At 51.1% G+C, this 17,484-nt stretch overlaps 1 protein-coding gene across 1 annotated transcript; it reads left to right on the top strand.

The window, feature by feature from the left end:
• Positions 1-9,193: 9,193 nt before the first annotated feature.
• On the top strand, positions 9,194-12,258 carry LOC306957225 (uncharacterized protein; the record flags this gene model as incomplete). Its single annotated transcript, XM_079548614.1, has 9 exons — positions 9,194-9,236; positions 9,442-9,533; positions 9,621-9,722; positions 9,981-10,105; positions 10,251-10,413; positions 10,503-10,609; positions 10,826-10,927; positions 11,066-11,207; positions 11,368-12,258. The coding sequence occupies 9 exons, from the start codon at positions 9,194-9,196 to the stop codon at positions 12,256-12,258; spliced, it is 1,767 nt and encodes a 588-aa protein (XP_079404740.1).
• Positions 12,259-17,484: the final 5,226 nt, after the last annotated feature.

Raw genomic sequence — 17,484 nt, 5'->3', positions numbered from 1 at the left:
CACTTACAGTGCATTACTTCTATTAACTCTTTTTGTACCCTGGGGATACTCTCATCACCTTTTCTGCAAATCCTAATTTTCAAATGGCTTCGTGTAAATATGTTATTATCTTAGCACCTTCATGAACGCCATCCCAGATCCACCTTTCAAACAAACAATATTTTTCATAACACTGTCTCATAATTTACAGTTATGCCTCCACTTCCAATGGCATGTTCCTAATGAAGGCAGAGAGCTGCAAGCAACCTAGGAATTTAAGAAATGTTCTCAACAAATGCATGAAGCAACTGCTGAGGTTTCTTAGCAGACCTATAAAAACGTTTAATTTAATGCTAGGAGACTCCTTATGTCATAAATATGTGTCACTATATCTGTTTCTTCATGCTCATTGTGAAAAACTGGTCTAAAAAACCTGCACTTCCTATGGGAAAGCATTTTACATCAGCTTCTCTCCTGTGTGATGACACATCTGTGTCAGATGTAAGATGTAAGTAGTCTAAAACCACATAGTTGCCTGACCAGGCTGGTAGACTCCCACTCTGTGGGAGAACTCTCAGTTAGCCTCTGCTTGTCATATTAGGTCTTTTCATTGGCTCAGTCTCCAGAAGAGTGGAGGGGAGGAACAGTGTGATCTTAGGGAGCACACAACCTTTTGTCTCTCTCCAGTGAGTCCTCTAGGAACACAAGCACAGCAAAACACAGGTTATAGCAATCCCTAACTTCTTCAGTCTGCACAGCGGTCAGAGATAATGTACTTTTGCCTCCAAAATGGGAGAATCACAGTAAGATGTAAAACAAGTGTTTACTGACAGTCCCATTTTAAAAACCATACCTCTTTGTGTTGAACACATTTTACAGCACAAAGTGTCTGACCAAAGCAGCAGGAAATAACAACTATAATATCAGCAGATGGTATTGCCTGATCATTTTCACTCTTATTTTTACCAATTTGACTCAACTGCTAAGGAGCTTGTGCTATCAAATCTATAGAAGGCTTTTTAGTTCCCACTATGACCTTTCAGCGTCTAATATGTGAGCACTGAAATGAGAGGAAAATTGGTCAAACTTATCCCAGTTAATTAGGGACCCGGGTAGAGTGAATATTAATAATTTAGAGCTCTGGTATTACGAGGTGCTTCCAGTCTTTAAACAATGTATATAATACTGCATTTGTGAATTAATTAGCGTGAGTTGGTTCTCATTTTTCTTAATCTACCCCACATTCATTTTCAGAAAGCCCCTGAACTATGGTGTGAGAGATTACTGTCTGACATCTCACACAGAATCGCAGAATCTCCTGGGAAAACAAGCAGAGACCTGGAATGTACACAAGTGAATTGAAAATTAACTAAAAAGGATAGTGAAGAAAGAACAGCTCAAACTGAGGAGATTTTATAGCCCCTGGGATCCATCCAGCGGAAGAAAAAAGAATGAGAGTCAGAGAGTAGAATAAAGAAAAAGAAAGGCCTCTTCTTACAGGTTACTAAAAGCCCTATTCAGGTATGTTCTAAAGCTTTTTTATTTAAGAATGTGGCACACAGCTGAAAGGACATTTCTAGGATAAACTAGCATTTTCTGAGTCTTTATATATCTCCTGCAACAGACACAGTACAGCTCATCATTGTTCCATGTTATCAGCACTCAAATGATGAATTGCTACTCCATTCCTCTGAAGAGTGGTCACCCGTACTGTTGCAGTGTATAATGATTATCCAGGCACTTTTGGAAAATACAGAATCCAAAATCCAGAAAAGCTGAATACCCAGAGCAGGTATTGTTTATCACAGTTTACAACATGTGTCTCATTTAATCAATGCACGTTTCTTTAAATGAGGAAGGCAACAACTGGTGAACTTTTCATCTGGTCCCAAATTGTGTACAAAAAAAAAACCAACCAAAAAAACCGATTGGATTTCCTGACCTTCTTAATCTAGATAGTTTAATGATCTTTTTAGCTGCAGCTAGCACTCTGTTTTAAAATAAAATTTAATTGTAATATCAGGAGGAACACAACATAGCAAAATTAAAGACACTTAAAATGCAAGCATTTTCTGCTTTATAAATTACTTTTACCTTGCATTAAAAATTAGCAACCCTGTGCTGGTATTTGGATTCAAATTACAAACATCTTCATTCTCATTAAAATAAGAATTCTGTTTACAAGTTTAAAAAAAAAAATAGAAAAAAAAAAGGACTAAACCTGTGTAAGTCTATCAAGGATCAGTTTGCGCAACTGAAACATGAAACCAAGTATGCCAAACCTTCATTCAATTAGGAAAACAAATTCAAACTAATGTCATCGCTCAAGATGATTATCCAAGCCTTTGCAGAGAGCTGTCTTATTATAACCACTATGTGCTCCTTTTTACAAATTTCATTCTTAAGCAGAGCCCCCTATCTCCCGTGGGGAAACAGAGCCAGAAAGTGTTGAAGCAATTTGCCAGACATCACACAATGATTCAATGTCTAGCCTGAAAAAATACACGTTGCAGTCTCCTTTCAAACACTCCTTCCAGTTGACTGTGGAATCTTTACACTTCAGATATACTTGGTAATTCCAACAGAAATCTTTACAGTTCTGATGCTAAGGATTCCCTTGGCTTGCTACGGAGACTAAGGGGAGTTTTGCTACCCAGAACATCACAGAACACGCACTGTAAATCTGCACAAGTATTGATCAAACACCCCAAGATGTGTCAGCCTCATGTCCCCCTATGAAGCTTCACTCTATCCTTGTCCAAAGGCAAGTCATTATTCCATACAACCTTGGCATGAAAAAGCACGTAATTTCCAACAGATTGCAGTAGGATGATAGAGAGTTAAGATGTCTTCCCACATAAGCCTAATGAATCCATACAAAAAGGCTTGAAGAATTTAAGGTAAGATTTTCCTGCAAGAAAAAAGAGTTGTGGCTATTTAATGTTTTCCTGCGTAAAATACAGACATTTTAGTGTTTTCAAAATAATCAGAATCAGTGAGTGATAGCATGTATCATCTCCAAAGCCCTACTGTTTGATAGTCCATAGTCCATGTGGCACTGCACTACATCCACCACAATTCAGAACTAAAGACATGGTGTGAGACCATGTAAAAATCCTTGCATAAGTTCAGATAGATCATTTGTATTTCCTTTGTCTACTGAAACCATTACACCATCACAGAAGGCCACCAGGCTGGTCAGGCATAATCCGCTGTTGGTGAAACTGTGCTGGCTGCCTTGGATCATCTTCTCTTCCCTCATGTACCTTAATGTGTCTTCCAAGAGGATCTGTTCCATGATCTTCCCAGGCACAGAAGCACCAGCTGTCATGGTTTTATGATTTTTGGTTATCGGTATTCCACATCATAACATCATGTAGTGCACTGGGAGTTAAAGTGTTAATGGTCCAGTTCCAGGTACCTGTCCCAGAAGAGAAGAACTACATTTCAGTCTCCAAGCTGAAAGGGAGAGTCCCAGGAGACAGTACAAAATGAGCAGAGAGCCTCCATGCCAAAAAGGAGATTTCCAGGAGAGAGTCCAAGCTGAGAGGGAGAATCTCCAGGTCCAGAAAGAGTCGCCAAATCCAAAGAGAGAGTCTCCAAGCTGAGACAGAGAATCTCTGGGTTGAGAAAGAGAGTCTCTTAGGAGAGAGAATCTCAAAACCTGGAAGAGTGTCTCCAAGCTGAGAAAGAAAGTCTCCAAGCTGAAGGGGAAGATCTCCAAGCTGAGAGAAGGAATCTCCAATCTTGATGAGACACCTTTGAATCCGAGCAAGATTCCCTTCAGTCCAAACTTCAGTTCAAACAGAACGAGACACCCTCCAAACTGAGGGAGACACCCTCCAATCTGAACTAAATAACCTCATAATCGAACGAGACAGACTCTGATCCAAGAGTCTCCAAGCTGGAGAGAGAGCACTGGAACTGACCAACCTGATCAACTACAGGAGGCACCAGAATCAATTTCCCTGCCCACAAATAAGAAAGAAACACTATCTTTTCTGGGTGTAGTAGGTTTTTGGAGAATGCAAGTTCCAAACTACAGCCTCATTGTAAGCCCCCTCTATCAGGTGATGCGGAAAAAGTATAATTTTGTGTGGGGTCCTGAGCAGCAGCAGGCTTTGAGAAGATTAAGCAGGAGATAGCCTGTGCTGTGGCCCAGGGGCCAGTACGGATGGGACAGGATGTAAAGAACATTCTCTACACTGCTGCTGGAGAGAAAGGCCCCACTTGGAGTTTGTGGCAAAGAGCCTCAGGAGAGACCCGAAGCTGGCCCCTGGGATTCTGGAGTCAGGTGTACAGAGTGTCTGAAGAGTGCTACACTCCAACAGAAAAGGAGATCTCAGCCGCGTATGAGTGGGTTTGGGCTGCTTCCAAAGTAATTGGTACTGAAACACAGCTCCTTCTGGCACCTCGACTGCCAGTGCTGCACTGGATGTTCAAGAGGAGGGTTCCTTCTACCCATCATGATAATGATGCCACTTGGAACAAGTGGATTGTGTTGTTACACAACGAGCTCACATGGGGGACCTCAGTCATCCAGAAATCTTAGAGATGATTATGGACAGGCCTGAAGGCATAAAGTTTAGAACATCACCAGCAGAAGTGTATCATGTGCTAAAGAGGCCCCATCATACAATGAACAACCTGAAAATGAAATCTGCCCTGTTCACAGATGGATCGTGTCATACTGTGGGGAAGCATCGCAGATGGAAAGCTGCTGTGTGGAGCCCCACACGACAAGTTGCAGAGGCCACTGAAGGGAAAGGCGAATCAAGCCAATTTGCAGAGGTAAAGGCTGTCCAACTGGCCTTAGATGTTGCTGAGCGGGAGAGGTGGCCAATGCTCTATCTCTACACTGACTCATGGGTGGTAGCAAATGCTTTATGGGGGTGGTTACAGCAGTGGGAGCAAGATAACTGGCAAAGAAGGGGTAAACCTATTTGGGCTGCTGAACTGTGGAAAGACATTGCTGCCTGAATAAAGGATATGGTTGTAAAGGTGCGCCATGTAGATGCTCATGTGCCCAAGAGTAGGGCTACTGAAGAACATGAGGTAGATCAAGTTGCTAAAATTGAGGTGGCTCAAATAGACTTGGACTGGCAACACAAGAGTGAATTATTTATAGCTCAGTGGGCCCATGAAACTTCAGGCCATAAAGGAAGAGATGCAACATACAAATGGGCTAGAGACTGAGGGGTGGATTTAACTATGGATGCTATTGCACAGGTTATCCATGACCGTGACACATGTGCCACAATTCAACAAGCCAAGAGGAAGAAACCTCTCTGGAGGGAAGGGCAATGGCAAAAGTTCCCTCCTCCACACAGGGAGGTGTGGCAAGTTGATTATATCACCTTGCCATGATCTCACAGTGGTGTTATGTTCTTACCATGGTAGAGGCAACCACTGGGTGGCTTGAAACATATGCAGTACCCCATGCTATCACCCAAACCATCATACTAGGTCTTGACAAACAAGTCCAATGGTGACATGGCACTGCAGAACGAATTGAGTCAGATAACGGGACTCATTTCAAAAATTCTCTTGTAAATACGTGGGCCATAGATCATGGCATTGAGTGGTTTTATCACATCCCCTATCATGCACCAGCTTCTGGTAAAACTGTACAGTGGGTTGTTAAAAAACATGTTGAAAACAATGGGTGGTAGAACATTTAAGAACTGGGAGAACCTTTTGGCAGAAGCCACCTGGTTGGCAAATACTCAAGGATCTATATTAATCATGATGGTCCTGCCAACTCCTTATGTACTGTCAAGAGAGATAAGGTCCCTGTAGTAACTGTAAAGAACAAGTTAGGAAAAAGCAATTTGGGTCTTTCCAGCTTCTGGGAAGGGCAAACCTCTTCATGGAGCTGTTTTTGTCCAGGGACCTGAGTCCACTTGATGGGTGAAGAAGAAAAATGGGAATGTTCAATGTGTACCACAAGGGAATTTGATGTTGGGGGAGTGCAGTCAGTAATTCCATGTATATATATATATATATACATATGTGTGTGTGTGTGTGTGTTTAATGCTTGTTAATTATGGTCTGTTTGTACATATTAGGCATGATGTAGTGATGTAGAATAAGGGGTGGAATGTCATGGTTTTATGATTTTTGGTTATTCCACATCATAACATCATGTAGTGCACTGGGAGATTAACTGTTAATACTCCAGTTCTGGGTACCTGTCCCTGAAAAGAAGAACTACATTCCCCAGAAGACTGTTCTCTGTGTTATTATCATTTCTGCTGAGGGGAAACAGATATAAGGCCTTGTTGGACATATGATTTCTTCTTCGTCAGGCTCTCCTCCCTGCTGCTAAACTGGACTGCACATCTCATTTCAGTGTTATGGTGAGGTCTATCCACCTTTCGAACATTCTCTCTCTCATTACATTTGATTTATTAGCTTCAATTCTAATTATATTGTATTATAGTGTGTTATCTTGCATTCCAATACCATATTTAGTAAATGAGTTTGTTTCTCCTCAGATTGTTGTTTTTAATTATTTTGGGGTCCTGTTTCCCTTTTCTGGAGGCATGGATTTCTGAAATCCCTCCACCCCGCTAGTCACAGAACTGGGCTTAACCAGCCCATAAACCATTGACGCCAGCCTATAATTCCCCAGATATTCCTTTCTTCCTTTCTTAAAAATGGGAGTGATGTTTCCCTTTTTCCAGTCACCAGGGACTTTGCCTGACAGATATGACTTTTCAAGAATGATGGAGAGCAGCTTGGCAACCACATCAGGAAGCTCCCTCTGTTGTCCAGTCACATAGAATTATACGCATTCAGCCTCAAGAGGTGATCTGGGACTTGCCCTGCTCCTACAGTGCAGGGAATTTTGTACCCCTGACTCCAGCTTAGAAATTCAGGGATACCAGAAACATGGCAAGCCTGACGGGCAATGAAGACTGAGACAAAGAACTAATAAAGTATCTCAGCCTTCTCCATGTCTGAAGAGGCCTGCTCTCCCTCTCCATTTATCAGAGGGGATGCACTCTCCTTTGCATGTCTCTTCTGCCCGAAGTATCTAAGAAAATCTTGATGCTTTTAACATCCCTTGCCAGTTCAATTCCGTCCATTCTTGGTCTTGATCCCATCCCTGCACATCCAGACAGCATCCCTGTTATTCACAGAAAACACATCCCTTCTTCCACTCCTTATTCTTTTCTTCCTCAGTTTGACCAGCAGACTCTTGCTCATCCATGCTGATTTCCTGCTTCATTTGCCTTTTTTTTTTTCTTTTTTTTTTTCTGGGGGATGAAGAGCTCTAAGAAAGGCATCCCTAAGTGCTGCCAACTTTGTTCAGATCCTTTCTCCCTAAGGACAGTTTCCTAGGAGAACTCATCCAGAAATTCCTTAAATAGCCTGAAGTTCGTATTCTTGAAGTTCAGGGCCCCAAATCCACTCTTTACAAGGCCCAAATTCCACAAGCCCACAAATTTGACCAGGGCATGGTTTCTGCAGCCCAGGCTGCTTCCAATCTTAACCTCCATAATGATCTCTTCCACATAAGTGAGTGCCAGATCCAGCACCACTTCACTTCTTGTCGGTCTGTCCAACACCAGAGAGGAGTTGTCAACGGAATCCAGGATCCCCTGTGACTGCTTGCAGTGTGCTGTGTTTTCCCAAAAGATACATGAGTTGTTGAAATCTCCAATCAGGATGAGAGCCTGCACGCATGATGCCTCCTGCAGCTGAAGCAGGAGGGCCTTCTTAACAGGATCCCCTTGGTCAGGTGGCCTGTAGCAGACCTTACTCACCAGCTATACACGATTAGTCTTGTCCCTAATTTCAAGTTACAAGCTCTCAGCTTGTTCACAGACATTCCTCGGAGGCAACTCCTCACAGCATATCCATTCTGTAACACAGAGAGCAACTCCCTCAGCCAACCTACTTTGACTATCCCTTCTAAATAGATTACAGTCCTCAGTGCTCGTGTTCCAGTTATGTGAGTCAAAAAATGTGGTTCTGTGATAGCACAAAGAACAAAGTTTTTCATTTATGCCAATCGCCTGCAGTGCCTCTAGGGATGGGCACCTACAAAAAGGTCATGCCTGACTACCGTGGTAGCCTTTGTAGATGTCAAGACTGGCTGGGTAGGTGTCTCAGTAATCTGGCTTAATGCTGGATCTGACAGACGTTTTGAATCTCGGGATCCTGGGATGCCTTGGGTTGGAAGGGACATTAAAGTCTATCAAGTTCCAAACTCCTGCAGTGTGTTGGTTGCCACCCACTAGATCAGGCTGCCTGGAGCCCCGTCCATGAGACCTTGAACATCTCGCCCTAGAGAGGGCAGCTCTCCCATCAGCGTTGGCCTGACTTTCATGCAGAAGCTGACATTCATGGTCAGGCTGGATGAGCGGGGATGCTCCCGTGTGACTCCAGGACTGCGGCCCTGGGCAAGGCACAGCTCCTCTCCTGTCTCTGGCATGGTGACCATTGCCAGCAGGCCAAAGAAAGCAAACCTCAGAAGTTTTCCTGACTCATTTTATACACAGGCTTGAAGGGAACCGTGCCCGGCCCGTGCCACTTTGCCTCTGGGAATTGTATGAGGCCTGAAGCTTTCATGTGTGAAGACTTGGACACGAAAGGATCGTACAGCCCACCCAGCCCCAGGTGCCTGCCGTGGGACCTGTGCCACCCAGCAGGTCAGCTTAGAAGAGGGCCCTGTCCAACAAGGCCTGGAGCGCCTGCACCCACAGCTTCTCTGCGCAGCTGCGCCAGGGCCTCACCGCCCTCCGAGCGAGGAATTCCCTCTCGCAGGTCACCAGACCTCCTCTTTTCTCAGGTCAACACCTTGCCCCTTCACCAGCAGGCCGTGGAAAGTCGGCCAGCACACAGCACACGCACACGCGAGAAATGCCAGCTGTGCAGTCGACCCGCAGCCCTTTATTAGACTCTGTGCTGCGACGTCCCAGCACGGGCGCGGTGCAAAAGGCCTGAGGGAGGCCGTCCTTGCCCCCTGCTGCTGGCAGCACCAGGCCCCTCACCCTGCGCTGCCCACAGGAGCCGCCGCCCTGCCGCGCCCTCAGCCTGGTGGTGAGGTGGTCACCATGATGTCACAATGGTGGCCATTGTGACCCGCGGGGCCGGGAGCAGAGCAAAGGCTGCCGGGCCGGGGCCCTGCTCACTTCGGCCTGGTGAGGCGTGGAGAGAGGACGGACTTCCTTGACTCTCTTGTTTCTCACTGTCGATGCCGAACATGGCTGAGAAGAAGGAGGAGGACCCCAACTCCGGGGAGCCAGGTGAGAGCCCCGGCTCAGGCTGTGGCTGCCCGCTGCAGCTGCTGGGCCTGCAGTGTCCCCCTTCCCCTCCACCCCCTCCAGCCCTGCCCCTCAGCCGGCGGCACAGCAGGCTCAGAGCAGGCCCTGGGGACGGACGGCCCCCAGGAACACCCGGCCCCGCCACGTGCTCACCGCTGCTCACGGCTGCTCTCTCCTTCCTCTGCAGTGTGCGTGCTGTGCGGCCGGGCACAGGTGAACCCGGACATCTGCGGGCAGACATTTGCCAGCGGTGGGCTCTGTGCCCACGAATTCTGCTTGGTGAGTTCCCTCACGGGCTAGGGCTCCTGCCACGGATGCTCCCTTCCCTTCCGGCCTCACGAGATCCCGCTCTTTTCTCTCCTGCAGTTCTTTGCCAATGGGCTTCTGGAGCGGAGAAGCCTAGCGGGGGAAATTTTTGGCTTCCCCATTGGCGCCATCCAGCACACGCTCCAGCTGGCAGGCCAGAAGGTGAGGAGCTGAACGGAACGGGGAGCTTGGTGCCGGCAGAGGCTCGCACCGGCTTCGCCTGGACACAAAGAAAGCGATCGCGGCCCTTCCAGCCGGCTCTGGGACATAGTCCCACCACAGCAGACGAGCCTCGTCTGCCAGGCAGCTCTGCAGAGTGTGAGGCAGCGGTGCCCACACCCTGCGCCCTGCCCGGAGAAGTGGGGCTGGCTGCCGAGGCCCCAAGCCCACCGCTAACGGGGGCTGCTCTGCTCTTTCCAGACCTGCTTTGTCTGTGGCGAGAGGGGAGCTGCCATCAACTGTGCGGACACAGGCTGTGAGCGCAGCTTCCACCTGCCCTGCGCTGAGGACGGGGAATGCGTCACGCAGCACTTTGGGCAGCACAGGTGAGGGCTGTCAGCAGGGAGGAACCCGCAGCGACACCTCCAGCATCCTGCCACAGCCAGAGCCCAGGCCTGGCGCTCTTTCCTGGTCCTCTGCCCTCCTCACAGCACTTCTCACCATGCCCACTCCTTCTGTCCTCCCACCCAGGTCCTTCTGCTGGGAGCATCGCCCTCGGCAGGCAGCGGAGGCAACTCCATCGCAGAACACCGTCTGTGTCATCTGCCTGGAGCCCGTGGGGGACAGCACGTCCTACCACACCATGGTGTGCCCGGTGTGCAAACAGGCCTGGTTCCACCGGGGCTGCATCAGGGTAGGAGTCCTCCCCTCGCCCTGTGGGCACGGCCGGTGCTCTGCAGCAGCCAGCCCCGCTTCACGCTCACGCTTGTGCTTGTCCTGCAGAAACACGCCCTGCACGCCGCCACCACGCTATTCTTCTGCCCCGTCTGCAGAGGAAAAAGACGATTCCGCTCCCAAATGATCGCGCTGGGGATCCAAATCCCCATCAGGTTGGTGTCCTTCTGCCCAGCTCCGCGGACACTCAGGCACAGGTGCTGTGCCTGCCCAGGAACTGCCCCTGGGCCTGGCAGGCCATCCTGCGAGCACTGGTCTCAGCTTCCTGGAGAAGCTGGGAATGAGGTCAAGGGAGATGAGCAGGGATGCCCTGAATCTGCCTCACACCTGGGGCACCCGAGACTCATCAGATTCCCTCTCTTCTCTGGCAGACTACCATCTTGGTGGGACGATGAAGCATACCAGCCGCTGCGACAAAGCTACGGGCGCTGCGATGCCAGCCCGTGCATCTACCGAGGAGGCAGGGAGGAGGGGTGAGTGACCTCCGCAGTCCTCTGGGGCTCTGCGTGGGATCTCAGCCTCACCATAGGCTTGGAATTATCCTTGGAGCAAAGACGGAGCACCAGAGCCATGCCGGCTGCTCCCTGCCTTGGCTCACTTTGTCCTCACAGCCACAACCTGTTTGCTTCCCCAGGCTCTGGCAGCTGTACGTCTGCAGCTCCTGCGGCTCACAAGGCGTGCACTGGTGCTGCTCCTTCTGGGACATCGGCAGAAACGGCTGGGAGTGCAACAGCTGCGCTGGCAGGAGCACTGGTAAGAGGCAAAGAGCCGCGTGCCGTGGGACTGGGGCCGGCAAGGCCTGGCAAGGTGCTCAGGGTGGACTCGCCACAGTCTCTGCCCCACAAGGGATGGCAGCCTGTCTTGCCCTGGGGCTGCATGTTCATCCTGCTGAGCTTCCTGTCTCTCCTTACAGCCTCCTGCACCAGCGCCGAGCTTGCCAGCCCCAGCACTTCGAGCCAGGAGGTACCGGTGCCTTCCCCCGTCTTTGCAGGACCTGAAGACAGCAGCTCTGGTCCTGCTACACAGGCAGCTCCCGGCCCATCCTGCAACTCCCAGCTGCCTGAGCTCAGCGTCCAGCCCAGAGTGCCGGAGACTGAGCAGACCACCACCCGCTCACACCTCTCTGAGGAGCGGGACACAAGTCAGCAGCACCAAGGACGTGGTGGGAGAAGACGGGCACCAGCTGCAGGCGCTGAGACCTCCTCCCAGAGGCCCAGAAGACGGGGGACCACGCGGTCCTCCGGAACATCCCAGACACCTGCAGCCACAAATCGTCCCAGGCAGCGGGAGACCGGCCGTACAAGAAGCCGCTCCCCGTTGCAAGGCCGGGCCTCGGGCTCCCACAGTCGGCCCCGAAGACAACGTGGTGGGAGCCGTACAACACCCCGAGGTGCTCAGAGCGGCACCCACACCTCGACCAGACCAGCACCATCGAGGTCCTCGAGGGATTCCCCTCTGCCTGCACGCAGGAGACAATCCAGGCAACGAGGGCGGGCCCGCACTCGAAGCCGATCCCCACTGGGGCGTCGCGCTTCCACTTCCCGCAGCCGGCCCCGACGAGGCCGTGGGAGCCGGTCCAGGCAGCAGGGACCAGCCCGGGCACGAAGCCGCTCCCGGGCAAAACATCCAAGAAGACGGCCCCACAGCCAGTCCCGAAGACGGCGCTGATGCAGCCGTGTCCCATCCCATCGTGACGGCTGTGGTCTCAAGCGGCAAAGAAAACCTTGAAGAGAGTCCACACATACCACCTTCATCCTTCGGTGGACCAGCCCGGGCACAAAGCCGCTCCCGGGTCCAGCATTAGAGAAGACACCCCCACAACCAGTCCCAAAGACAGCGTGGAAACACCCACGTCCCATCCCCGCGTGACGGTTGTGGTTCCATCTTTCAAAAAAAATACACCATCAACACACTCCCCACATGCTGGCTTCACTCGTCTCTGTCCTGCAGTAGGCAGTGTTAGGAGCTGAGACCGCGGGTCGCCTTCTCCCCAGCACCTTCCCAGATGGCTGTCGTGGCGTTGTTTTTAGATCTACCTGTGTCTGTGAAGGGGGACAGCACGCCCACAGGCCCAGCAGCCTGGAAAAAAAGGGGTGTCAACAGTTTGCAGGCCAGTCCAGCCCTTTTCCGTGACTAATGATGGGAAAGGGGGACCCACAGATCCACATCCCGGGAAACGGGAGAAGGGGAGAAGGGGGGAAGGGTAGGGAGGTGGGAGATAGGCCTAACAACAAAACAGCAGCAGTGATCTGAGGAGGAAAGTCAATTTCCTAAGCATGGTATCGGAATGCAAGATTACACAATCTAATACTTCACACAATCCTTGACTGCTGAGGTTAGCTGCTTCAGAGCCGTCCCGGCCAGAACGGCAGCAACTGATTGCAAGGTACAGGGAGGTTCTGGTCAGTCCAAGCCTCCAACAGAGGAGCCAACAGAGCAGCCCAACAGTTCTTGTGAGAGCAGCTGATGCGGCGTCGGAATTGCCAGGGCAGTGGAACTGCATCCACGCCCCTCGCCTTAGGAAAAGCTTATGGGAGGGCCCCAATGCATCGCTGCCCACCAGGTGCAGTGAGGAAAAGGCAGCATGTGTGCGGCACCCACAGCATACTGTCGCCGTGGGTGTGGTAGCTTGTGCACGACGGCGCAGAAGTGCTCTCCCTCCTCGCGCTGGAGACCAGCTTACCTCCTGGCAGTCTCCGAGACCACACATTTACCATGTTCTCCTCCAGGCAATGAGCTTGCCCCGCAAAGACCCTATCCTGACCCACAGTCCATGAGAGGGAGAGAGGCCGGTGTCCTTGCCAGCAGCTCCACCTTTCTTGCTCTGGGCTAGAAGTCCTCTGGGGAATGCCACTCCTCCCCTCCCCCCTGAGAACCAAAATGCCCAAAAAAGGCAGTCCGCAGGACATTAACTCTCAAACTCCCACTGCTTTCCATGATGTTATGATGTGGAATACCAACAAGAAAAATCACAAAACCACAACGAGAGCTTATGGGTGAAAGTCAGGGATCGGTCCAGTAAAGCGCATCTAGTGGTTGGGGTGTGCTCCAGGCCACCTGATCGGGGGAGCCTGCTGACGAGGCCTTCTTGCTTCAGCTGCAGGAGGTGCTGCGCTCGTGGGCTCCTGTCCTGATAGGGGATTTCAACCACCCGGATATCTGCTCGAATAGCAGCATGGCGGGTGGAAGACAACCCAGGAGATTCCTGGAGTCTGCTGAGGATTACTTCCTCGTCCAGGTACTAGGCAGACCAAGCAGACGTGACGCCCTGCTGGACGTGGAGCTCACCAGTGCAGAGGTGAGCGTTAGAGAAGTTAAGATTGGAGGCAGCCTGAGCTGTCATTCGTGACCATGCCCTGTTAAAAGTTTGTGATCTGGAGGAATGCAGGCTCAGCTAAAAGCAGCCAGCACCCTGGACTTCAGGAGAGCAAAATTCCAGCTGCTCAAGGAACTGCTGGATGGGATCTCCTGGCAAACTGTCCTTAAGGGCACAGGAAGAGATCGCAGCTGGCAGCTCCATAACGACACCCTTCTGCCAGCGCAAGAGCTCTCCATCCCCCAGCAGAAGAAATGGAGCGAGAGGAGATGGGAGACCAGTATGGCTGAGCAAGGACCTGCAGCTAAAACTGATGGAGAAGAGAGAAATGTACAGGAAGTGGAAGCAGGGTTGTGCAGCACGGAAAGAATACAGGAACGCTGTCTGCACGTGTAGAGATAGGATCGGGAAAGCCAACGCATCAGTGGAGCTGAACTTGGCAAGGGATGTGAAAAATAGCATGACGGAATTCTACAGATACATAGGCAGGAGGAGACAGACCAAGGAGTGTGTTCCCCCATCAACAAGTGAGGACGGGGAAGTGGCTTCCTCAGACATGGAAACAGCTGAGGTGCTCAATAAGTGCTCTGCCTCAGTCTTCAGGCTGGTCAGGCTCCTCACATCTGCCAGGACCCTGAACCTCTCGGTGTGGGTGAGAGGAGTGGATTCCGTCCCACTGTAACAGCGGAACGAGTCCAAGACGTCCTGATGAAACTGAATGTATGTAAAGTCCGTGGGGCCAGACGAGATCCATCCTAGGGTTCTGAGGGATATGCCTGATGTAGGTGCCGAGCCACGCCAAATCGTATTTGAAAAATCATGGCTGTCGGGCGAAATCCCCGGTGACTGGGAAAAGGGAAACGTTACTCCCATTTTTAAGAAAGGGAGAAAGGATGACCCGGGGAACTCCAGGCCGCTGAGCCTCACCGCTGTGCCTGGGAGGATCATATTGTTGTCATGAAAAGCGTGTGAAACTGACTGGGGCTGTTGGAACACTTTCAGAAGGGGACTTCAGCCAGGGTCGCCAAAACAAAGGCGACAAATGGTGCCCCGTGTGAGGAAGTCCCACTTGTGGAAGTGTGACAGCTGGCTGTGGAACGGACGCAGGAGCCTGCCATGGTAAGGCGGCGGAAGAGCTGGAGGGGCTGCTCCTCTGGGGCTAATTGCAGCGCTGCAAAGTTATCCCACCACGGTAGCTCGTAGAAGGTCGCGGAGTGTCTGATTTCCCTGGGCGATGATGGAATCCGTCATTAAGGTACTATATCAAGCTTGTAAAACACTGCGGGAAAACCGCCCCTTCTAAGAAGGAGGTGGCCGCAGTCCTCTGTTTTCTTGAAAAGGAGGGACTTCTCTCTTTTCCTTATGAGATTTATGACTCCGGTAAGTGGGACTCTTTGACATTAGCGCTCGCTCAGAGAGCTATGTCGTCCCAAGGTGTATCGGTGCTTAAATTTTGGGGTCTGATTTGGGGGGCTTTGAAGGCAGCGAGAGAACAAAAGACTGCCAAAAACCTTGCCAGAGATCTGTTGGGTTTGGATCCGGGCGGGGGGGGGTCACCGCGGCCGGGAGACTCCAACTCCTTCAAGGATCTGCCCCAAGACAAGATGGCGCCGGAGGCACCGACCACGCCAGAAACGTCAACATCGGAAAAGAAGGAGGAAGAGCCGCCATCATCGCCGACGGCTCCGCCCCCGTATCCTCTCCGGTACCCCTCTTTGCATGGCTTTCGTCAGGGGTAGGATCCTACACGTGGAGCGGTAGGGGCAGGGGCCGAGGGATTGTTGGCTGCGGCTCCGCCCGCAGGGGCCGAGCGATTGATGGTTGTGGCTCCGCCCTCAGGGGCCGAGCGATTGATGGTTGCGGCTCCGCCCTCAGGGGCCGAGCGATTGATGGTTGCGGCTCCGCCCTCAGGGGCCGAGTGATTGATGGTTGCGGCTCTGCCCCCACCACCCGTTCCGCCCTCCCAAACGGCCACGTTCCCAGCTAATCTGGGGAAAGGGACTTTATTTATCGATTGGGGCCGGGTAAGGGAGGAGATGAGAGCGGCGGACCTTTCGGATGATTATAAGGCATTCCCGGTGGAGATCAGGGGACAGGGACCCGTTTGGGCGGGAGATCAGGGCACACCGCGCGCCAATGTCGGAAGTTTGTCACAGTGCCGCAGGGAAACGAGGATGGGAGGGTGCCTTAGGCCCAGGGCCCCTCCCCCGGACCACCAAATGGGCCAGACAGTGCGGCTCCGCCTACCCAGGGTCGGGGTCCCGCACCTCAGTGAGCCCCTCGCCCACAGTGGCGTTAACCATGGGAATAGGAGAGCGCCCCTTCGGCAGGATCATGCTTACGTGTGCGGGGAGCGTACTTTCTTGCACGTCCCCTGAGGAAGAGAACACCGTAAATATGCCCTCAGCTATGACTACTAACATCTCGTCCGCACCTTCGGCATCCCCCTTCGCCCCCCCTCGGCTTCAGCTTCGCATAAACAAGTAGAAGAAAGCGTTCAACTGTCTGCGCTTTTATCTTGCAAAACGGCTAAAGTGCCGGAATCCAAGGTCGTTGAAACCCCCTCACTGTATCCAGGACAACCGCTGTCTCTGTGTAATATAACACCACCTGTGGGGTCAGGGGGAGAAGTGAGCTGGGATGGGACACTTGCTGTCTCCTCTCAGGAGGTGGAATGCAGTAACACCCAGGGGGGTGGGAACTGCGGGCAAGGCTCGGGTACGGATTGGTCAAAAGTTAAGGAGGCAGTAAAAGAAAAAACAGCAGGGAGAAAGGGAAGCGATGTAAGTTACAGGCGCTGGGATGATAGTGTCCGGCCAGCACTGTCCACCCTGACTGCACCTGAAGGAGTAGGTGGCGTCCGGCCGGCGCCCTCTGCTCAGGTTGCACCCGACGGAGAAAGAAATAACGATAGTCTCCCGACCCACCCTCTGCCAGAGTGTTCAGACCCATTGACTCGACCCACACATCCTTTTACAAGATTGAGTGCACATGCAACCAATCAGAAGCCTCTACAACAGTCAGTGCATGATCAAAGGGAGATGGGTCTGAGGGGAGGGGTGCGGAGCCCGCAGCTTCCAGCTGTGACTGAAAAGGATAGGGAAAGGAGAGAGGTGAATTTGCATTTGGGAGTTAAGAGAGATGCACTAACAGATTGTGGGAAGTTTAGATCTAGCCTGATAAAGGAAGGAAGAGCACTAGAGACCTTCCTGATAGTAGGGAACGATAACAGAGGCCCGGAAGGGGCACCTCTTGATCCAAAAGGCATCACACACCTGATAGATTGTGCAGAGAAACGGGAATTGAAATCACTCCTCGCTTTAAATGCATTAGAAGTCCTGACAGCATCAGGGCCTTCTCTTTCCTCATGTAACAAATCTGATGTGCATGGTGCTTAAGCCAGTGTAGTATACACTGTCTGCATCAGAATGGGTTCCCTTCATGGACAGGTGGCCAGATTGAGGCCTGGAGAACAAGCAATTCCATACGGGCTGGTTTGTGAGAGCAATGCTCTCAAGGCTTGAGACATCTGCTTTGTTATTGAACAAATGTTTGTTATTCTTGAGGTATGCTCGAACAGGTACGTGAGACAATGTTGGTATATATTGGGCACAGATAGTGCCACTAAAGCTATCAGCAATCACTCTAATTTCTAATCTCTCTGTCTATAACTTTACTAGTATTGTAGGATGTGGCTTTAATTATTAAGTGTCG

Source organism: Tetrao urogallus (genome assembly GCF_951394365.1).
Source record: "Tetrao urogallus genome assembly, chromosome: Z".
Taxonomy (NCBI): domain Eukaryota; kingdom Metazoa; phylum Chordata; class Aves; order Galliformes; family Phasianidae; genus Tetrao; species Tetrao urogallus.
The sequence above is the reverse complement of the archived record's forward strand: the minus strand, read 5'-3'. Positions and strand labels throughout refer to the sequence as shown.